General features: G+C 41.3%; 1 protein-coding gene across 2 annotated transcripts in view; it reads right to left on the bottom strand.

The window, feature by feature from the left end:
• Positions 1–24,422, bottom strand: part of MTUS1 (microtubule associated scaffold protein 1) — a 115,072-nt gene that overhangs the window by 83,172 nt on the left and 7,478 nt on the right. For both annotated transcript variants that reach the window (XM_066996779.1, XM_013179867.3), the window contains exon 2: positions 1,581–3,811. In XM_066996779.1, coding sequence (XP_066852880.1) covers positions 1,581–3,635 — 2,055 coding nt within the window. In that variant the 5' untranslated portion in view covers positions 3,636–3,811. The remainder of the gene's footprint in view (positions 1–1,580; positions 3,812–24,422) is intronic.

Below are 24,422 nucleotides of genomic sequence, written 5' to 3'. Positions count from 1 at the left end.
TGACCACTATGAGAAGCTGTTTCCCTTTCTAGCATCTGTAATGAAATACTGACCACACAGGTAAGGGACGTGCTTAGCTGGTTGCTGTTACATGGTCCAACCAAAGCAGTCAGCCACATTGCCTATTCTTCAGAACTTCAACGACTCTCTTAAATGTCTGCCAGTGACACAAAACTAGAAGTTTGAAGATAGTCACTGATAATGACCAACATGTTAAAGAGGTTACAGAGGCCATTTAATGTCACTTCCTTCCTTCCTTGCCCCTCCAAGCTTTAACTGAGCCATGTGATTGTATGACTGTACCTAATCTCAAGACGAATTCTTTACCAAGCATCTACACAAGTTAATGCACTAAAATGTTAGTTGTCATGTACAACCCAAAACTTCCCAGCCACTGTCACAGGTTTCCTGGCCTAGATCTTAGGTCTGGACAGAGGAACATGTAAACCCTTTCACATTCAAGTGCCAAAAACTATCAATTCAGGACAAGTTTTAAAACAACTGGTTTATAGGTTTTCTCCTACCTCTACCTTTTATACAGAATTCTTATATATCGTTACCTGTACCATACCCTGCCTACGTTACATTGAGTAAAGAGACTTTTGCCAACCCAACCCCAAAGCTCTTCCCTTCTTTCCTACCATTTCTTTTCTTTGAAACCTCTTTCCAAGGTATTTGAAAGCAGCACATTGCTCCTGACAGGTAGCTGACTTGTCTGAAAATGTTTCCCAACCCATCATGCACACATACCTTCTGGCCAGGAAGTTCGCACCTTCCAGTTGGCCGACTGCCCAAAAAAAGGCATCCACCTTCTGCACAAAGAGTGGATCCTGGTTACTCTAACTATTCTAATGAGTCCCGTTATTACTCAAATAAACGAACTCCCAAATTATTCAAAGCAGACGGTGAAATTAAGAAGTTAAAAACACTTCACCAAATTGTCGGTCTTGGGGTTTTGTGTTACATGATATTGTTAATATATGCAGACATTTCTATATGTAAATTTTAGAAGTATGTTTTAGAATTAAATTATGCTTTGAAAGAAAAAAAGATTACTGAAAACAGCAATTTATCTCTAAGATCTACCTAAAATTACAGTACCACTAGAATTATCTTGATAAAAGTGCATATTAGAAGTTATATTTGTAGAAATCTTAACAAGTAACACTACATGATTTTACTAGCTAGACTGAAATTTAGATGTGTGCTTTTACTAGAAATCTTACTGACAGCATTGCATTACTGAGACTTCACGCAAAGCTTTTTATACTATGGAAGAAGATGAAGGCTAAAGACACTAAAAAGCACTTAAAGTAAGCCACTTAAAGGTCAAGTAAAAAAAGTAAGCCCCTTAATGGTCAAGTGCTTACTGTTTAGATAGAAGTTCGGCCAGTTTGTAAAAATTTGCATTTCTTCTCTCCTTTTAACAGGAAGATATTTCAGCCCAGAAATCACTGTTACAACTGCTGTTGCAGACAAAACCCATCCCTCAGTTACCATTCAGCACAGTGCAATGCAGAACCCTCTTTTTTTCAAATGTACAAAATGTATCATCAAATAATTGAATTTTAAAAGCTTACCATGGGAACAGAGCACAGGTCAAACGTTTCATTTGCCACATCTTTTAACAACGGTGCTTCCAGAAGAATTCCCATGTTGTCATTTTGCTCTTTTTCACCTCCCGTCGGGTGGATGTTTTCAGCAGAGGGCTGAATTAACAAGTTTGAACTTTCCATTTTATCGCTCCGCATCTCCTTGGGGTCCTCTACGCATGTTGGAAGCACAGCAGAGAGCGAGGAGCATGCTGAAGCGGTAGTGCCTGCCTTGCCAATGTCTTCCGGGTTCTGCTTCAACACAGGTGTCTTTGAAGCCCTGTGGGAAGCGTTTCGGGGATGTGTTGCGGCGTGTACGACTTGGCTAGCGAAGAGGTGTTTGTTAAGATGTAGCTTATGGGGCTTATTCACAGGCAATTCCACTTTGGTATCTTTAGCTAGATCTATTTTCTTTTTCAGTACTTTTACAGAAGGGGACAATTGCCTTGGGGAAGCAGCTAGTGAGGATGAGGAGGCGGCTGACAGCTGGGGGGAGTGGGGAGACTGTTTTAAGTGTGCACCCTCTCTTGGCTGCAGCACAGGCCTAGACATAACCTTTGGCTTGACATTCTTGAAATTAGGTTTGGGAAAACTAACAACCTCAGATTTCCTCGCTTTGGTTATTGTTGACACAACAGGAGACCTGCCCAATGTTTTTCCCGTAATTTGACCTGAATTAGCTTTAAGCAAAGGCCTTCTGTTTTGTTCTCCTATGAACACCTCACTTGGTCGCAGTTTAGTAGACTTGTCTCCAAGTTCTGCCACAGCTGGAACAGAAAAAGTTGTATTATTTGATCTCTCCTTAGGAGTTGAAGTAAATAGAGCAGAATCTCTTTCATCAGCCAAAGGACTGAAGACCACAAAAGTTGCTTCACATTTCAGCTCAGGCATAACAGCCCTCTTTAGTTTTGGTACGCTGCAAGGTGTCGTTTCAGACACAAAAGGGGTGTTGTGCATATCTTGAAAAGCAGCATTTCCAGAGATGCTTTGTTCTTTGGTTAAGGGTTCACTGTTTTTCTTTGATACTTGTTCTCCATCACCGTTATCTACTGGTAAAAGGTGCTCGTTATTTACAGGGCTATCCTTGCGTGTTTCAGCAGTGGAATTCCCAGTTTCATCACGGCCAGCAGTATTCTGCAAGGATTTTGCTTGCTGATCTTCATATGTATTAACGCATGGATCATGCGTACAAGCATCTATACATCCAGCAGCTAGTTTTCCAGATGGTGCTTCTGCTTCCTGTGGTGCTGTATCAACGTTGTTAGTGTTTTCTATATAGCGTTCAACACCTGCATAGGCAGGACAACGTACTTCAAGTTCAGAATAGGCATCTGGGCTTCCTGAAGCCACTATCGTAAAGGAGAAATTTGGGATTTTTTCTGAGCTGATTGCACCAAGTTTCTCTCTCATACATACGTCATCAGAAGAGCGTTCACTCAGATGCACAGCATCATTTTGATCAATTTCCACAGTTCCACCTATAATGCTAGTAACATCCAATGTGCTCAGGTGGCAGCGTACCCTGTCTTTTATCGTGGACTGCACGTTCTGCTCTGAAGCAGGAAGAGGTAATGCACAGTTTGAGTCAGACTGACTGTAAGGCACCAATTGTTCAAGACTCTGATGTTGCATTTCTGCCACAGCCACATTGTCTTTCAGGAAGTTTGCCATTTCTTTCAAGTCATAGTTCAAAGGATACACACAGGTCTGCACGGACACAGAAGACTTGCATGCAGCATCTGTATCTCCCAACAGAGCTCCTGTGCAGTTATATTTAGCAGGCATCATCTGTAGATGATGTGCGTCAATATGCTGCTGTTTTAAAAGAATACTTCCAAAGTCACTCTTATCTTCAAGAACAGTATCATCTTCATGCTTAGTCACTATATTTTGGTCAGTTGAATTACCATGCAATTTGGTGGCACAATTGTTTGAGGAAGGTGTAGCTTTGTCACATACGTAATTATTTCCATTTTCATCCCTTATAAGTAAGGAAGACTTCAAGCCATTCTTTGCTTTGTCATCTGACTTTTCAATATTCATTTTGAAAGAGAAATTTTAAACTATTTTCATTTTATGCTTATTTAAAATCCCAGAGAATGCAGACTCTACTGAATATTGCAGAAAAAAAAGCTTTTCCCTGGAACATGTCAACTATCCAAAAAGATATTTAAAAAGCAGTTCCTTGTTTTCATACTTTCCAAGAGGATTCAGAAGTTCTAGAATTAAAAAGAAATAAAAAAAACTATTAGACAAACCAGAACTTTAAGACATTACACATTCTTAAGCTATTAGTTGTGACTTGATTCAAGTGCAGCCATTTTGACCAACTTCCTTTAGGAAGTTAGGCTTTTGCAATGACGATAACCATAAAAGTTTAATTTCCCCAGCCATTTCTCCTCCCATGGGTGCCAAGCAACTTTTGAACTCTTTGGTCCCTTGCAATCAAGGGTGATTTTAGGGCTGCATTCCTAGATTCTTAGCTTCTATACAAGCAAAGAAACAACAAGAAAGTTTTAGTTGTCCAGATATCATCTTCCTGCTGAGACACCAGATGTTCAAATGCCTGCTCATGTTTTCTTCTTCCAACAGCAAGTACCTAACAACGGGGCACGATTCCTCATAAAGCATGTAGTGTTTGGAAGCCAAAAGCTTACATAGGCTCAAAAATAAGATTCTAGAACGAAAAATCTGTCCAAACTGAGCACCAGACTGACCGAAGAACCTCTCGGTCACAAGTTGCAAGCAGCTTGGAGAACTCCAGGGAAGAATTGTTGTGTACTTAGCCTGTTTTTATACTCTTCAGCATTTAGCACTGATTACTGCTGCAGGCAAGACAGAGTTTGGCAGATCTTCAGTCTGACCAAGTATGGTCACATGTATATATGTTCTTATGTACAAATTTGCATGAAGATAGAAAATTAAGAGGGATCTAAACTGTAATAATGACAAAACGCTGCTGTGTAAGCATATGTTTAGAACAGATACCAGAGAAGCAACATAGCAGCAACACTAAGAATCCTAGTGAAGAAAGAGCTTCAGTGCTCATCCCTCTCATCCCTTGATGAGATGGTAGTGAGCAGTAACAAGCCCAGTGTTTTTCCACTGTGTTGAAGGCCTTTCTCCCTGCATTTTGAGGAAGCATGCACAGCAGAAGCAACTCAAGGTCTTTATGGAGTTTTCCAAAGGTACCTGAGATGAACTGAAGAGAAGACAAGGAGATTCCTAGTTAGCTCGAGGGTTACACCAGTATACTACCCCAGCACTACTGGAGTAGCCAACAGGTAGATGCACATAGAACCCTTTCAGAGTCACTGGAAAAGAATTTCCTACGTAGCAACAGCCTCCATCTTCAATAAAGAAGACACAAGACTAGCAAAGTGGAGGAACAATCCCAATGATGGGTCCTCTACAGTAGAGAAGAGCTGCATATCGTCACCTAAAACCTTACAGAAAGGGAAAGAGCTCTCCAGGGGAGAGCAGGGAGGAGGCTGATGTGGCAAAAAGAAAACAAGATTAAACAAAAGCCCTTGCACCTATAAGGACAAGTGCCTAGAAAGCACTGAGACTGCACCCAGGTACCAAAACCACAAGGTCAAGAACGGAGAGAGATTTGAGAGACGAAATACAAAGCACCCAAAGCAGTCCAATGAGCTCTGTAACATGAGTCCATATGAAAGGTCCCTAGTACCAGAAATAAGACCAGAGCACAGCTGAAAGCTAGGCAAGACAGTGCAGATGTGGAGCAGAAATTCAGATCTGTCAGGAAGAAGTGACCCTCTCAGAGCAACAGTGTCTAACCATGAGGGACAGTTCGCTGGATCCATAAGGCAACCAGGATGAAGACTCATTCATTGACAAAGGTCATATGGCAGCTTTTCCCAGCTGAGGAACAAGGAAATTAGACAGGTGTTGAACATCTCCACACATCTGGAGTGTATTTTGTAGGGTCCACAAAGTCTTGAGTATAAATGCAACACTCTAGGTAAGCCTGTTCTAGATCTGCAGGAGGTTGTATGCTCAGAGCAGACCAAACACAGAGATGCTTCTAGCCCACCACCTTTTCTTTACATGGAACTTTTTACCTTCAGTCTGAGACAGATGCTAGAAGACTGTAGAACGTGGAAAACAAGCCACCAAAATAAGACAGTAGCCCTCTCTCTGCTTCTCTCCAACCATTTCCAAAACAAAAGGCACTGAAGATGAAATGCTGGACTAGACAGCTCCTGCTTAAACTCTCCCAGTTCCTTATGGCTGGTCTAGATCCTTTGCACACCCACTATTATTCATTCCCCACAGACGCATGAACAATTGTAGCACCCTTATTTTAATGCTCCATTATGAAATGGAAGACAGGTTCAAGAGTTCATCCACAAAAGTTGTCCCTGGAGGCAGGACAAGAACCTCTCCTGAATATTTTTCCATTGATTTAAGTCAATCACAGAATCAACTTCTGAAAAATGCTTGCACGCTTTGCTTTCACCGTTGTTTTGACACACATAAACTAGTTTCTACTTGTTTGGAGACATACCCATAACACACAATACAGCTTGCTCACCTAGTCATGCAACAAGAAGTTAAGAGATTCCATTTTGCTTAGGATTAGCTGAGGTGCAAAAAGCATTCTTACCTCTTTCAAAAGCCTTTGCACTACAGAAAGTGGGGAACTCCACTATGCCAACTAGCAAGACTCAGGTCTCAAGAATTTAAAGAATGACATCTTAGCTTACAGTATGGATTGCTAATACGTCAACATTTGAAACACAAGACATATGGCTAAGTAAACCTTGATATAATCAATGCTTAAGAAGCTCCAAGAAAAATAAAAGTAGCTTTGAGACCAAATAGAAAAATCAATAAGTGAGTTTAAGTTGCATATACATGTGTACATGTACGGATAGAGTTCTGTTTGCTCAGTCCACCATTAACTAGAACATATACAAAAATATACTTCTGATTTAACTATTTTAAAGCTGATTTTCACTTCAGTAATCCATTAGATCAGCTTCAAATACTGCTTCGTATCCACATTTAGTCTAAAAGTGTCTTTCACAGAAAGAGAGATATTTCTAAGGCTTAACTATAGCATATAACAATTTGTAACATAAATTAACATTAGTCCTCAAAAATTTACATTCTGTAACTCTGGAGGCAGGGTTCATATGTTCAGAACATATATTCTTCAGGCTTGTAAGCTTCCTGGTGGCAAGAAGTTCTTTACATTTATGACCTGCTACACTAGGTCAAATGACGTTAACCACAGCCACTACTTCCTCTATGGGTGGTCAGTAGCAGATATGCAGACAAAATATTTGCCCTTCCCAAGAATATTCTTTCCCAAGAATACATTGGTCCTGACAAACTAATGGACTTAGGGAATTCTCTGAACTAAATACTACTATTAAACTCATTTTGAGTTTATTTATCAGGCCTCTAGTCTTTTCCCTTCCTCACCATACATGTAAGAGCTTGTGGGAATAGAAGCACTGCTTTGGAAAACAAGGGAAGGGAGCTTGGCAAGCAAATTCTAAAGACAAGAGGTGAGCTGCCAGTGGCCCCAGATTCAGGAGAAATACACTACAACATGCAGAACAGGGTTCAGAGCAAGATTTTGCAGCTTCTACTAATCTACAAGGCTAGGGCCGTTTGCATGTGCACTGTAAAAGTACCAGGGGACAGAGTGTGACTGGTGCAGTGATGGGTAAATTAGAGCCAAAACCATAGCAATTAGTATAAATAAGTCAATCTGCAAGTTTCCAAATTACTACAAGAACGCAAGTCAGCTTGCAGTACTCTCACAAGGCACGCAGTAACAATTAGGCTTTTCCTGGTGCTCCATCTGGAGCTGGGTGCTTTCAGCCACGTAGTCCTAGCACTCAGTCCAACCCACCAGCTATATTGGCACATTCGGTACCACAGCGGGTGGTGTGGGAAGATCTGAAAGCCAAGGGTGCGCTCCTACGAGCAGGAAGGCAGGCTAGAAGTGTTCCTGTGTAACTTGAGCTATTTCCCATCCTGATGAGTCTGGGTCCGTGCTAATTCATGCTATGAGAAAAGAGGATGTTAAGCTTCTGGAACAACTTTACCCAAACATTTATAACATTACAAGTGCAACATGCTCCTAGAAGTGAATTACAAGAAGTGCTCATCTGGTAATATCACCACTTGCCTAAGAACACACAATACCATCAGTGTTGGCACTATAACTAAGCAACTTCTATATGCTTTAGTCAAAGTCATTTGAAAAATCAAAATCAATGTTAGACACTTGCCATGGTAAGCAGAAGTAATGCACAAGTTCTGTTAGGCTGCTGTCTCTATTTCCAAGTTTAGGCTGTTGTTTGTAAGCAAGAAGAATCAGCCATTCCAATGGATTTATACAGTGTCTTGGTAACAGAATTTTGCATCCTTTAAAATAAAAATCAGAAGTTGGGAATTATTAAAGTATGTTCTGGGAGAACTCTGCATTCAGAAGTGGAAGACTGGTCCACTGACTTCTCTTAAAAGTAAAATAAATGCCTCTTTTACTCAGTTACCCAAAGACATTTGGAAAAAAAAGTCTAAAACTGGGATCTAGCATTGGGGTATTTGGAGGTACAACTGCCTGACGAGGAAGTTCTGCAAATTCACGCCTTTCCCCACTGTTTTACAGCACCAGGCCAGGTGAAACTCACGGAAGTAAGAGATAAGCACACACAAGCCGGTGACAAACCCTAGCTATAAAGGCAGCACAAGTAAGCAAATGTATTTTATTGTTTGAGATTAAGCGCATGATCAAACAAAACCAAAGCTACCTATTTGAACATGCAGGTCAGAATCCCAGCAAACCTCTCACTTGGATATTCTGGCACTTTCCATTGCTGGGACTTAATCAGGCACTCATTCTTAGCATGTTAAGACAGTATTAATTGCTACGAGCAGCACAGGGATTTCAAACTGTGGTGTGGTACACGGCTGCAATACATGGTCAATTATATACTTAGCTATCACTAGCTTAGCAAATGCTACTATAAACAAGGAGTGTGCCTGGTTTTCCACGAGATCAGTATTCAGCCTGTCACTTTCGAAACTTGTAAAAATGACATTAAGTTATTACTTCCCAGTTAAATTACAGCCACAAACTTTTCAATAAGATGTTTTTGGGATTTTAGTGTGTTTCCCCTCCAAGCCCCTCCAGTTTTAACAAAATTGGCATTTTTACCAGCAGCAACCTAAGTTCCTGTACAAGTAAGGATTGACTTTCAGGTTGAAATGAAAGCAGAGAGCTAAAACTCAAACAAGACAATAGCACATTTATTACAACGCTTCCTGGGAAGGTCGAGGTTCAAGTCCTCCTTTTTGAGAGATCTGATTGAGCAGCTGAGCACAAACAGGGCTGGGACCAGCCAAGCCTGACACTCACCAACCCCAATCCAGCATTTGAGTTCTTGGACTGAATAGTAGTTACAAATATTGCTCACCTTGTCTGTTGCCTGGATTTCAGCTAAACTGATTTTTCCTCCATCGCTGCCATTGCAGAGGTGCATTTACCCAGAAGCAGGCGCACAGTGCACCAGAATAGCTATTGCACCTTGGATTCTCACTACAACCTGGGGAGCGGGGAGGAAGGATGCTGCTGTTGGCCTAAACAAAAGAATCACCTCCAAGTATTAAGTCTACAAAACTGTGATTAAGCAAAGACTTTTTGTCTGCTGCTAGTCTCCTCTTGACTGAAGAATACAAGGCCTTCACAAAGCAGCAAACACAAAAATAGCAGAAGCACTCTACGAGAGCCAGAACACCACACGGCAAAGGTGGTGGCTAAAATGCCAGTCATAACTCTGGGGAAAAGAAAACAGTTCTTGTTTCCTAACAGCGAGCCGCAACTTAGTCATGCGTGGCAAGTCAGAGCAGAGATGGCTTTAACCATTACCACTGAAATAACTCCTGCATTAGATATTTGCCTTCACAATCAAGTTGTAATGCCAAACAAATATACCACAACGTGCCAGGCAGCATACATTGAAACTACTTCAGGTTATATGCTGACTTGAAATTTTTCATATTCCTGAACTATTTTATGAAGCATCTGTGCCCACAGGCCTACTGAGAGTGCTACGCAACATTTAATGGACGTCATTGGTATTGGGGCAAGTACAAAGATTGTGTCCTTAGAATAAGGTAGTTGAGGCCATAGGGAGACTCATCTGCTCCCCTGCACGTGTCCTTTCAGATCTTCACCTAAAACTGAGAGACAGTTCAGCAACCGGCTATATTTAACACCGACATACAATATGAACTAGTTTACTGAGCATTTGGAATACCTCCAACATAATCTGTAGTGAAGTAAGATACAGTAAGTCCAGCAGCATTATTTAGCTCTAGTGGATTATTCTGTGCAACAAATCTGTAACCCAATTAAGTACCTGAAAAAAGCAGGTCAACATATCCTCTAATGACCGAAAAAGTAGCATCCTTGTCATGATATCCTTTTGCAGTACAGATTATTAGTCAAGATGCTTAGGATTTCTCAAGTTAACCAGGTCAGAAGTTTAATCAGCTCACAGTTTTTGCAGACTCAAAGATGCCTACTACGCAGAAGTCATCATTCAGTCAAAGTCGGCCACGGCCAGCCAAGAAGAGTTTCCACTTACCCTATAAGAAATCCCATCACTGAATTAGGACTGCGCAGCAACAGCGTCACAGCAGAACTGAATTCTGAAGATTTTATTTGCCAATTAAAGAGCAGGTGTTCCTATGCACTTTCCGTACTCAAGGCTACTGATTACATATATGGGAACAAAATCTGCTAACACTTCAACAAACTGGTTAACAGAAATAATATTTTGGTAGCCAAATAGGAAACAGCTCCAACCCAATGACTGGAAGTCCTAAAGGTGCAGCAGTTGTTGAGGACTTTCAGCAAATATTGCTGAATACTCTTTTAAACCATATAAATCCTAACAACATCATTGATATTTCACCTGCAATGTTGCATAACTGGCATCTGGACTAACTGAGCAACTCACAACCATTGTTCCAAACGTTGTAGTCTCGAGGGAGGAAAAAAACCCTATCATATTGTTTTTATATTCAAAAAAATGTTATGTTCCTTACAAAGGAAACTGTTTCCCACAGTGAGATCAGTTCTGCTGCTTGAGTTTGTTTTTATATTTTATTCCTTTTTACATTTTTTTTTGTTTATTTTTGGTCTCAGAACACTGAATCCAACAGGGACTGGCCCTGCAGAGCAAAAACATAGCCATCTACCTCTGTAGCAGACAAGCTACAAAAACAAAGATGCTGTGACAGTTCTGTAGAGCTGCTTTGAGAAAACAGCCTGATTTACACAACTCTTAGGCCGGGGGGGACGACAATCAGTGCTCTCTGGAAAGCACAAACTCCCACGTGCAACTTCACCACAGCTGCCTGCAGCCTTGTGAGAGCTCAGGTTCCACTTGGCCTTCACGGGAACAGGACCAGAGAGAAGGGGAAGCTGGGCACAAATTGCTTGCAAGACTGCCAGGATGGGGTTATTTGTCTGACCTGCATAATCTGGGCTGGATACAAATGCGCAGCCACCCTGCTCTCTGCAGACCCCCTCGGCTCCAGGGAATGGGCTCCACTTGAGCATGGAGCAGCAGCGCTTCTCTGGAGGGTTATGCATCCACTGGGCAACAGTGGGACTGGATGCTACAGCCTAGAAAGTGTCACATCAGTCCTTCAGTGACTGCTCAGGAATGCTGCAGTCTAGTAATGAATCATAATTTCTTCGTTAAGATGCAAGAGGTGCAAACCCATTACTTTAACACTTCTCCTTGAAACAGGTTGCTTAAAGTTAAGATCAAATCCAAATGCTTTTTATAGGTTACATTTTGTTCTACAGTACAGCCAAACCTCTACACCAGAGCTTTCAGATAGCTGAAAAACTATTTCAACTTCAAAATACTAACCTCGCAAACAATTCTCCCTGTTTGTCTACTGAGCTGACTTGGCAGCTTCCCAAAAGAGCAAAGATAAAACCAGATCCCACAAGAGTAAATACACAACCAGATCTCTACAAGCACCCTGGAAATAAAGCTTTACGTGGCCCAGAATATTAGCTTTCATTTCATCTGAAGACTGACCAAAATCGATGCAAGGGGCAGTGACAGAAGCCTTACACACCTGGTGCCACATCCATACCTGCTGTTCTCAAGTGAGCTTCAGCTCCTGCTACGGCTGCCCCTTGAGCTGAGGGGTGCAGAGGATGCTCCACATGCCGGGAAAGTACTGCTGCTGTGCTACAGAGGTAAAAAGCTGCACCCTACTTTTATTATAAAATTAGGTCATAACTCTGCAATAACTGACAGACTTTTTTTTTTTTCTTGCAAGGACTGAACACACATTAGACATGCTATCCTCCATCAGATGATTCACTCACACACATGGATAGGCTCTCTGAAGCCTCTAAGACTTGGTGCCATGCAGGAACTACCCAGCCTGCAATACAGCTCACCTCACATTTAACCCTTTAGTTTTTGACTTCACCAGTTTTATAAGCCTGATAGAGGAAAACCTGAATTACTTATGAACAGTAATAGCAGTGTGATTACTTAAAGGACACTGATCTGCCACGGTACATTTTAAGTGATTGTTCTACAATCAGACATACAGTTGTGTAGCAGGAACCTATAAAATACTATTTCTCAGACTAAACTACACTTTAGACAGTCAGATCTGCAGTAGAAAATAACTGGGAGAACACACAGATAAAGGGGTCTTCCATTGCTACCATGAGGGGGAAAAAAAAAGAAGCCATTGTAGTGGGAAAAAAATACTGCAATTTCTAGAGATTCTGCCTAAGGTCAGGCAATACAAACTTTCAAGTTAAATGCTTTATTTTCTTAAAGTTCAAATCTCCTCCTGCTCAAAACTGTAGAGAGCATGTACAGGATGTACAGCTTCACTAGGTGCAAACTTCTCCAAAGCTGTGCTTTCCAGGCTGCTCCTCCAAGGACATTCATCGCTAAGAGGGCAACAGAGACAGAACATTATTTCTGGATTTATGTTGGTCACTGACCTACATTATTTAATTCTGGGAAGTCGAATGAGGAAAAATAACAGCAGCAAATGGCGGCTGCTGGGTCAACTAGTCGTTTGACAGGACAAAGCCATGAAACTATCATTCACCTCAGCAGTAAGTCAGAAACACCAGCATTTCACACAGCAAGCATTGCACCACTCTGTAATGCAGGTGGAGAATTCCCACAGGGGGCTAACACAAATAAAGGCACTACAGTAACTTCATACAACTGATCTTACTTCAGCACGTAGATGAGAAACTGCTTCCTGCACTTCAGCTCAAAGACACAAGAAAATAATTCTCATATTTAAACTTTTCATAGCATGCTTCTGTGGGAATAAGGAATGAAGACTGCTGAAAAACAAACCACCAAAATTGCTTCAGTGCTGATACAAAAGTGAACTGAACTGTCCTGTGAACCATGACCAACTTTTTTTTTCCCCAAAATCATCACAGTAAGTTTAAATTTGTAGGACAGAATTATTTGATCTGTGGGCATCAAGTTCAAAGCACATTAAGAACATGGCAATTTCTAGATTTCCATCTAGAAATCCACCAATTTACAGTACACAAACAAGGATTTTACGTCCAGCTCAGCTTCTTGAAGTACTCTGGTAAATGAAATTCCAAAATGCTGGGTAATCCTAAATTGAGATGAGTTGCCTAGACAGGGTGGGAAAAATAAAAATAGAAAAACCCCAACCTACAGACACACACCCAGTGCTGAGTAATCCAAGAAAATAAAGAAATAAAGAAGTTACGAAGCTTCTCCTGGTAGGAAAACACATCGGCCTAATTGCTGAATGCTGAGTGAAAAAAGGTTGAGCTGAACACAACGTACATTCACACAAGATTTCCATTTGCTGGTGCTCCCGCTTTTATTTCTCTAATTTCAGAAAATATTTGAACTCTCTGTTCCTCCTACACCAGGTCTTGAGGGACAGTCCTACAACAGAAGAGTTTCCACCTTGACTTTTTTTTCCTTCAAACGCACCATCGGGTTTCTGTTTTCTGTGGGCCAAGTCAAACATACCAGAGGTGTTTGCACAAATCCCTGGGTTGTATACTCCTCACAAATGTCAACTGCAAGCAATTAACGCTGTGTGAGGAGCTTTCTCCAGAGGAAGCTGCCTCACAAGAAGCAGGGATAGAAGGGGCTGGAATGTAGAATGCTGGCAATTAATTTTCTGGAAAGTTAATCAACATCCAAGACTTCTGAGTTGCACAACAACATGTACTATTTGGTGGTCAGACCTATCACTGTTCAGAAGTTTTCTGAATAGTTGATGGACACCAGTCTGTCAAAATGGATACAAGATGGTGCTGGACACAGTTAGCTGCCCGGGCCTGGATTTCTTGTACCCACAAAGAAGCTCCTAGTCAAAACCAGGTAGGCCACAAGCAAGGAGGGCCTAGGGCCCCGTGACTGGGACAACTTTACGTAGAAGGCCAAAGCTCAGTTGGTACTGTTGGCAAAGTGCTCAAATTACTTCTGCTTCTCTCATCTTCTGTATCACAGACTGACCTGTGGCCAGGGCACTGCATTTCTGACTGCATATAATGGTCTTTAACCAAAGCCAAACACCTACAGTTGGTCTCTGATTTTTCCTGAGGCAAAAAGCAGAGAAATCTAAACTCACAACTAACACATGACAGGTAAACAGCTTCTACTGAGGTATGCATATAGGTCTAAAAATCAAGTTGTCAGCATGTCAGACAAGTCTTCCACATCAATAAACATTGTTAGGCTGAGTCCCTTGATCTTTTTTTTTTTTTTTTTTTTTTTTTTTACAAATCACCGTAATGCAGAGAATAGCAGATGAGAAAGGCAGCAGGAAAAAAAAAAAAATCATTTTCAGAATATTAAACTGTACTAAAACCTCCTGAACTGTTTCACACAATCTTCTTCTCCTCACCCAAACCAGAAGCAAGGCCAACTGCCTACTTAAGCTCCCAGTTTCTGAAGCGTAGAATCACAGAATTGTAGGTGTAAGTCTTCCCTGTTGATCTCCCATCTCTGAGTAGGTGCTCAGCATCTGGTCTGTATTTCTCCCCATTGTATCTCTGAATTCCAAGTCTACATGCAGATTAGGATTCAGAAGATGGGGGGGGGGGGGAAGAGAGGGTTGTCTTGTTTTGATTTTTGTTCAACTCCCCCCAGTTATTCCAATTAAAAGCTGGCAACTCCATATACATGCTATGGACAATCTGCACTCACTCCTAAAAATTATTTGAGGTATACAAATAATAATACAATAATTCCATATACACAACAGGGAGACTTCGGTTTCATATACTAGGTAATAACGCAAATGAAGCCCAAGCCAAGCACATGCTATAGGAGAAGCAACATTCAGGATACTAGCTGGGAATGCTTTTTATCTTCAATATATGAGAGATTCCCTGAGTCTCCACTGGAAGAAGCTTGCACCTTGAAAATAAAGAGACAAGCTGGAAAGTGTGCTTTGATTGAAACTGGACGAAGTCTTAGCTAACGTAGGAACTGCTACAGTCATCAGTGCCTTCTCCTGTTCAACTTTACTCTTGGTGCACCAGCTTAACAGACAACTTCTGGATATCTGTCCTACCAGTGAAGCATGATTCAGTTATTTTGCACAGAATGGACTGAACACAAGGTACAGCACTAGCCTACTGTGCTTACCTAAACAAGCCTGCTTAGCATCATTATCCACATGCAGAAGAAAAACCAAACAAACCTCAGTGTTCAGGTTTATTTATATGTCAGGTGCTTGCATGTTTGTTCATAAAACCACACACTAGAAAAGTGTATTTTAAAAGCTGTTTGACAAAACAATCACAAGTCTAATCACAGCCACAGCTTTAGTGCAGTAACACACTGGAGCTTACTATTAGGATAACTTGATGAATCAGATGCCTATCTCTGTCTTATTCTTTGATACAAAGGGTAGCTCTTTTATATTCTACGAGGAGAACATACCAGTTCTGGTAAAAGAATTATGAAATACTAGTTCTTTAAATAACACCAACTATATGTGCTAAGCATATATATGTTGGGTTAAGCATCCAATATAAAATATATATGCAAATCAACAGTTAGATCAGTGAATAATTCAAATCCCACACCAACTACAGGAGAACTTCTATCCTGAGCAAACAATGTAATAACAAAGTCAAAGTCAGACTGTGATAACCAAAATTAGAGCATCAGCAACCACGAGCATCAACACCTCCCTGTGCAAGAGTCCACATTTGTGGAGTCCACAGCCTGGAGAGATTCACCTTGCCTGTCCCCAAAAGGTCAATGCATTCAAAATATTCACTATGAGGCAGGAAACCAAATGCCAACTCAGAGAACATTCCCAGGGTCTTGCCACCAGACCTCTCTCAAAGGGAGGCTGCCAAGTTTCATGCATCTCACATTACACGAGCCACAAGATGTGACAGGCCTCTCATGCCATCCCACCTCTCTACCAAGATGCACAGAGCCAGCTGGGGTCCAGCAGAGCCAGCAGGCAAAGGAGGAACCACCTCGGCAGCCTGGAACCACTGAAGAGATGCAGCTGCAGGAATAAGAGCTGCTCACGCAGGTGCAGCAGTAACAGCTACAAGGACTGTATCAGCAGCAGCATAAGGGGAGAAAGGTTGGGGAGGACCCCAACCCAGACTCTCCTGACTGCAGGCTTTCACACCAGCCCTCCCCACAACACATACAAACCCCAACAAGTTCACACACACGCAGCCTTAGAAAGCTATGGATGGCTGAAATTGTGTGTGTGGGGGGGGGGGGGGGGGGGGGGGGGGGGGGGATTACAGATTTCAGTTCCTACCCAGTTTATACTGTCCTATTTTATTCTACCATCAGTGGAAAATGTACACTGCCATCTACAAACTAGTTCATTGAGTAGTTTCTTGTGTCCTAGGAGTTGGCTCAAGTCTTACCAAAGCTTTAGTCAGCACAGGAAGAAAAATTAAGATCCTTCCTGAAAAGGTACTTGAATAAGAGTTCTTATCTAAAGCAGAACTGCAGGGAAGACTTTTAAAATACCATCTAGAGAAAAAAATAAAAAAAGCATAAGAGGTACATGAGAGTCACAAGATCACTTTCTGCTTAATACCTAGCATATTCAGAAAGAAACAAGACGTCAATGCTGTCATGATTATTTAGAAAGAACATATACAGAGAAATACCAGCCTCTAGCTCCTTCTCCAGACAGAAGGTGTTTGCAGACTTTCAGATACTTTTGAGTGGCAGGAACAACTTCCTACACAGCACAAAACTCAGCAGCTGTACTGATGCAAACACAAATCACCTGCTCTCACCAGCTAAAACCTCACTGGCAAAGCACAGCCAGTTTACAGCTGAAAGTCAGGAAGCCCAGGCTGCAGAACAGAGAAGGGCACATTTGCTTTTCATGCACCTGGATGCAAGATCACAGCTTGATCTGAGGTTTGGAAAGGCACAAGATATGCAAGAATCATGAAATTGCATTTTTTCCCCTGGCTCAAAGCCCATTACTGGGCACCAGCCAGCACTGTGTGATCGCTTCGGATCCCGTGCTCATTTAGACCATGATATGGGAAAGGGAACTCGCAGTCCTAAGCACCCACTGGCCCCATGAAGCTGCTGCACTCCTTCCCTCCATTCGCTGAGGAAAGGACAAGTTGGGAGACTAATGGAAAGCAGCACGTTAGTCACCTGTGATAATGGCTTAGTCAGCTCTGATAATGGTTTCTCCTTTTCAGTTTAAAAACTACGCCTGTGCTCAAACACAGAGGGGTGCAGAGCAGAGTTCACAGCAGTTTCACTGTCTCCATTTGGTTAAATGTTTAAACAGATTCAACTTACACTCCTCCGGACCTGCTGGTTGGAGATGTCAGCCCACAAGGCTACAGCTTAACCCTTGCTGGTGCTGCCAGACACCTGACTCTGGTCAGAGTTTCCACTGTTTTAGACACTAATCCTCACACTTTTCACCTCTCAGTGCAAAGAAGATGAAGATATTTTATATATTTAAAAGAAATAACAGTAACCAAAAAGCCTAAGAAAAGTATTGTTACTAGTCCTACTCTACACCAGCAGAAAGCCACAGGTAAAAATGTGAGGGGCAGAAATACAGGCATGAAACTAGAAATAATTCTAGAATTATTTTAGAATTAAAATTGTGGACACTGAAAATAACATTTTAAAAACAAAATAGTAGACAACCCAAGAAATTGTGAATTTAAAATATTATTTGTTGCACTACAACCCTGCAAAAGCTGCCCCTAGAATAGAAATAGAACAGATAAAAATAGAAGGAATTTCTGTGAACAGAGACCTATATCCAGACCTGACTCCCACATCCAGTCCTTCTACCTGCATATCTGTTTCAGGAAGAAAGGTTAAAAAAAATGAAACTAAAACAAACAACAACAACAAAACATGTACAACACAGCAGAGCTAAAAGTACAGGCGAAGCCGTGGCTACCTGTTCGTTTGACCCAAATCACCTGAATCACCAGGAGAGAACGGTACCAAGACCGAGGCAGCCCACTGGCACCCGAATTGAGGCTTTTTAAGCAGTCCACAGCTTGCCTGTGCCTGATACTGGTTCTGTTCTCAAGTGCTGGGTACTTGTTTGTAGGTTAGTCAGTCATACCTAGAGTCCAGCTCTATTAAAACAGCATTTATTACAGTTTGATAATACATTCAAATCAATAACTTTGTTAGCTGAATATTTAAATACCTTTTGGAATACTTCAATTCCTATTCTTCCCCCATTCTAGGTATAGGTCCCCCCTCCTACAGAGAAGCTGACTAGATTTCCTTTACCACCTTTCAAGGTTTGATTGATCTTTCCTTCTATTTATAAATCAAAACACTGATAGCTCCTACTTCAGGATCTTAATTTAGCTAAAGATAGCAACAGATGGGGGAATGCTTTAAAAATGCTTTAACGTGACAAAGATCACAGATCAAAGATCACCGCAGATATTGAGAATGCAAAAAAAAAAAAAAGTCACTAAGTGGAGCCCTATTATCTCAGGCTCTCCATTTTATGAACTGCAACTTGATTGTTCTTCCCAAACTTCCACAGAAAATGGCACATTTTACTGGTTTTGCCAACACATCAGCCAGCCTTCCAGGAAATAATGTGTCAGCAACATATGGAAACTACTTGCAGGGTTTTTGTTGGCATTTCTCTCTTAGCCTGGCATGTTTTTAGCATTAATTGTGGAAGCCACTAATACTTCTGTTTTAGCTCTTAAATTTAAAACACCAGGGGTACATTAAAATCAATGACAGTATGCGGTTATCATTTGATGTAACTTACCAAACCTCCCTCACAAGGATTATCAGCTCCTAAATAATTCTTGTACTTTCTGAAGCTGTATGCCTAAATTTAGTCCAGAGTAAACATTTTAGTTACAAGTAATCTTATTATCCACTGTGTAGTAAACAATAAAGAGTAAGAGCCAAATACAAGTGTATGCTTCTGCATTTAACAAGTAAGCAACTTCTTATAAGCAACCCAAATAAATTTGGGAAATTATTGAGAATACAGTAGCATCTCATACAAAGGCACGGGGGTAGGAAAGAATCAGCACAAACTTCTTACCAAAGTCAAGGCCCAAACATTTTAAAAAGAGGTGAGTTCAGGCCGAGATTAGTCATCACAAGCTCTCCTCAGTGCCATACACCAGAAGACAAGTAAACAGCAAGACCAAGGGGGGAAAAAATTAAAATCAAACATAATGAAACACAGAAGCTGGACTATACAGAGCTCTCTCAAGATGTCAGCTTTCAAAGCTCAATTCAGCCATGCAGCAATAATAGGCTCCAGCTAAAGAATTTCCCTTGGACTCTGCCAGCAGCGCATCAAAGCTCGCTGTGTGCTAGCAATTCATCGTATGAGTAGATCTGATGAGGACTTCACAGGTTTCACAGGTGGCACTTGCAAAGACGTATTCTCTGTAATGGTTCAGATCGTATTTACGGCTAGGGATGAGAGCTCTGTCCAGCAAAGTAAGCAGTCAGTTTGCCTGGCCATGCCTGGAGCAAAAGGAAGCCAGCCTTGCCAGACTTCCCTTTCTGTTACTTGGTGACTTTTGGAGAGCCTGGGCAGCCACTGCACCAGGAAACCCTGCCACGGGTGGCTGGAGGGGCAAGAACAGCTTTAAACCCAAGAAACCTGAAGGTCGAAAAACCTACCTGTATGATTTTAACGTCGTGTTATTTCAATTTTAAATAGTTTAATTCAAAAGTAATTTAAACTAGCACCAGGGTGAGGAAACACTGCCCCTGTGCTCCAAGTCTCCAGGAGAAAGGCACACAGGTGTTTCCCCACGTTGTCCTTTCACCATGTACCACAAGTCACAGCAAACACCTACCCTAGGAGACAATTTTACATTAAATACCCTGCAGAGCAGCTTGGACAAACGTAGTTTTAGCCTACTTGAAGATAGCCCAAGGAAAGAACAGTCATTTGGAAAAGCCATGTCACAACATGTCAAGAAATTACTCATTTTTCCCCTAGAGAAATAACAGCTCTCCCTCACCTGTTTCAAGGGACACAAACTGCAGTTTCTTCTTGTCTGCTACAGGCACTGAAAGAAGCAGACGATACTTCCAAAAAGCCAAGCTGGAGACTTCCCTCCAATCCATTTAACCACATCATACCTTTACCCTAGAAGTCCATAATTTGCTGTTACACCTACTTACGGTAGCTTTTCCAGTTAATTCAGCATTACAGGAGAAGAAGAAAAAAGCTAAGTACACTAGCTATGTAAAATGTTGGGTTTTTATGTAAAATACGTTATTTTCAGCCTCTGAAATATTTCTTTCCTCAGGGTATAAAAGAATTGCAATAAGCAAACAAATAGAGTTTACCAAAGTCAATTTAAATTTGAAATTATGACAGCTGTATTAAAAAAGCCTCTACTGTAACATATTCATCATTCAAATTAAGGCATCCAAGTAGCATGTGCTGCCGACGTTTTAAACAGACAAGCCACTGGCTTTGGGCACAGAGATGACGAGTTAAGCATTTCAAAAGAATTTCTCTTTGTGAACAAGAAGCAGGGTTTTCTCCGTGTATATTTAAATCATTCAATTCTGTGACTAGGTTTTCAAGGCATAGGAAATGAAAACTATTTGAAGTCTCATACGAGGTCACAAAATTAAAGAAAACAAAAAACCAGCCTCTAATACTTCTGAAATTTTCAGCGGCATGAATCTACTCATTTAACTAGAATAATAGTAATAAGTTAACAGCTCATACGCAAACAAGATAATAAACATGCTGGATAAACTAACAATTTCAATATGATTTTTTTTCTTTTCTTTTTGCTTTTAAATCTCAATTTCCTAAATTCAACCCCAATTCCATTCAGAAGTCGATACTGCATCCAAATCTAGATGGAAGTTGGGTTTGATAAGAACTGAACTTACATATGTGACTGAGATGACACAAACAGGAATTGTTACAAGTAACTTCCTGAAATACAAAGAAAGGAACCTAAGATATACAAAACATAACGTGTGTACTCTTGGTGATATATAAGTATTACAATAAGTGATGCAATCATCACAGAATGGTTTGGGTTGGAAGGAACATTAAAGCCCACCCAGTTCCAACCCCCTGCCATGGGCAGGGACACCTCCCACCAGACCAGGCTGCCCAAAGCCCCACCCAGCCTGGCCTTGAGAACTGTCAGGGATGGGGCATCCACAGTGGACCATCCTTAAAAGATCATCATTTAACTCTTTCCCCTACAGAAAAATACATGAAGATTCTTATACTATCACCAAAGAGTTTAGCAGGTGCTGACTGAATAAAATGCCTGCTCTCAGAGCAGCAAACAACCAGTCTTTAAGCTAACCCATGCTCCTAGATGACATAATCTCTACTAATGCTACAGAGCTCATTGAAGTGCTTCCAGGTGTCAAACTGATTTGGCGAATCCAAGCCTTTTTCTGTTTTTGGAAGAACCCTGCAAAAGTTACCTGGACAGCAACATGCTTCAGACTCCATCTGACAGAGCACATAGCAGCTCCACTACGTTACTGGTGGAAGAAAAGAATACTGGCAAAGCCAAGAAAACAACACAGAAATCAGAATGAACTAGAGCAATAAACCACTGAGTAGGATATCCAGTTGGAAAAAGACCCCCTGAACACCACAGGCACTCTCCATCCAGTTTTCCAGGGTGGTAAATCCTGCAGTTGCTCAGCTGGCACACATGACAGAGCAGGATACTAGGATAAGTGTAACCCTGCAACAACCATGTGCTACCACCAACCCCAAAATAGCCAGTTGAAGCTTGCATGTCCAGGCCGTTCCTCCCTCACTGTAGCGAGCTGGCCATCACCTAACCACTACCTGACCCTACTGGGTCACTGCTCAAAGATGTCATTACCACTTGGTCATGACACTAAGGGTCTCCTTGAAAAGATAGGGCATTCCGATGGAGCTGCTCTTTGAGGTATGTACCTTCTTAGCCTTGAGCTGTGTGCAGATGTTTCTCCTTTATCAGCCTCCCTTCACTAATGAGAACGTCCCTCATGAGGATTAACGCGCTTTCACTCTACTTAGCTATAGTTCAAACACCAGGCGGAAGAGTCTTCACCGACCACCATGTTCCCCCAAGTTTTCTAGCTGAGGTATTCAGTATCTTATTTCTTGGCCAAAACACAGATTATCACTTTATTATGTACTTGTAAAGCATTCAAAAGTAAACTCTGACTTCTTTCTCTAGCCTGATTGGGCCTTCTCCTCTGAACCACCATCAAATGACGTGTAGGAAGAAGCTGGTCAATCAGAAGCACATCTGTCTTCCCCTCATGGAATAGCAAGTGAAACAGCTATTTATGTAGATTTTTATTTCATTTATAATGAAATTCTCAAATACATTCAGTCATCATAAAATTGCCTCTAACTATTGACATGGACCCCCCAAAAAGGTACTTTACACTAGTTTTAGAGTTCATGTCTTCATGTTGCTCACATGAGGACGCTTTTTGGCACTGCGCATATTTCACATCCACTTACCTAGACACCACCCCTTTAGGCCACGTAAGTCACAATATAACAACATGATGTGTTACTTCTGTGCTCGCCATTTGCAGTACTTTTCTTTTCTTTAGGATATGCAAACATGAGGTCAAGCACTTACCTGTAATGGTGGCCCAGAGTACTTCATTTCTGTACTCGAAACACAAATACCTCACAACTTAATCAGGGTAGAACAAAATACTAGCTGTCTAGGAACCTTACATATTTGTTTTATAAGCCTGAAGATAAGGGATTTATGATGATTTTAGAGTTCTTAAAGTGTCAGGTTTCGCATCTCTGCATGTTGAAAAATTCACGTACTTGTTTAACCTGCACGTGAGAACTGTAAAGCAAAGCAAGATGAGGACAGAGAGCTGTCTCTGCCCCGCCAGCCTTATCTCAGCATGCCTTGTACGCTGCATCATTCCCTCAAGTACAGAGAGCATCCCATCACCAACACAGCGTGGCTGCGACCAGGCCGCTAATAGAAAATACTCGGGATGCTTGGCAGAAAACTGGGGTTTGCATCATTTGGCACAACAGCCAGGAAAAGCTCCCGGGAGGGGGATGCTTTTAGCAGAGTTCTCAGTAAACCTGAGGTCAGAATCAAAGCAGATTAGAGATGCAGTCCCGGGGTCAAAGCCCCCGCTTCTCTTCCAGGGATAGGCAACGCAGTCCTCTGGGCTAAGGTAAAGAGCATTAGAAACGTGAAGAACTTCAGTGCAACTACTTTCGGCTTGTCCCTTCAGCTTTTTCCATTTCAAGCCTTAAGTACCGAGATTCCCAAATTAAGTTTGAGCTCTATGCTTATCAAACCCTTGCTTCGCCCTAGCATTCCAGTCCAAACAAGGTAATTTTATATTTCGTTCTCTTTAACACATCACCCAGTTTTCAAAGAGTTTTACATTACTACGTACAGATTGGTATCTTTCAGGATTATTCTTGCTAGAGTCCACACTAGCTTATTTATCCTGGATTTAGATTTACGGTCCATTGCTTTTATTTAACCTAAAGAGTTAGGTAAAAAGTTCCGATACCATCTGCAAAAATTCCCTTCCCCTCAACTCAATAGGAAAAATCGAGTCAATTGTCCCCTTTTAGGATACCCTTGTCCAGGATTAGCCTTAAATTATAGTCTTTGAAGTTACCAGATCACTGCACTATTGAGCAATTCATATTTTTTTTGGCCACGCTGGGAACGGTTTGAGTCTCAGGGTTAAGCACACGCTGTTCTACTTAAATGGCAACATGCCAAATCCGTTTAAATATTTAAACATTAACCTCACAGTTACTAGTTTGTTTAAAAAACAGGCAGCCATTATTCCAGAGAGATTAAATTCATTCTCCAGCCAGCATCCCGAGTGCAAAGGCCATTTTGCCACTCTCTGAAAATGATTTCTGGAAGAGCTGAAGAGTATGGAAAAGTTATTGGAGTATTTGTAACAGCTTCACTGACAGACTTCAGACTTCTTTTCCTTTGAAGTGTAGATACACATTATGTGACATTTTCCCCTCTGGCTCTCTCTGTTATTCTCCTGCATTTAAAAAACCTACTGTTTGGCATTAGGAAAGTCGAGAAGTTTTGAAGAATTCCACAGGCATCTTTTCTTTTGCTTATCCTACACCAAAAACCAGATAGCAGACAGAAGTAACCAGCGCTCTGCACGGCCAGATGTCAAATGAGGCAGATATTTTAAATCTCCCCATAATGAAAAAAATAAAAGAGTGCAAGGACTCAAACACCCGCTTCCAAAAATAAGATAAAATAAT

Source organism: Anser cygnoides, chromosome 4 (assembly GCF_040182565.1).
Source record: "Anser cygnoides isolate HZ-2024a breed goose chromosome 4, Taihu_goose_T2T_genome, whole genome shotgun sequence".
NCBI lineage: Eukaryota > Metazoa > Chordata > Aves > Anseriformes > Anatidae > Anser > Anser cygnoides.
The sequence above is the reverse complement of the archived record's forward strand: the minus strand, read 5'-3'. Positions and strand labels throughout refer to the sequence as shown.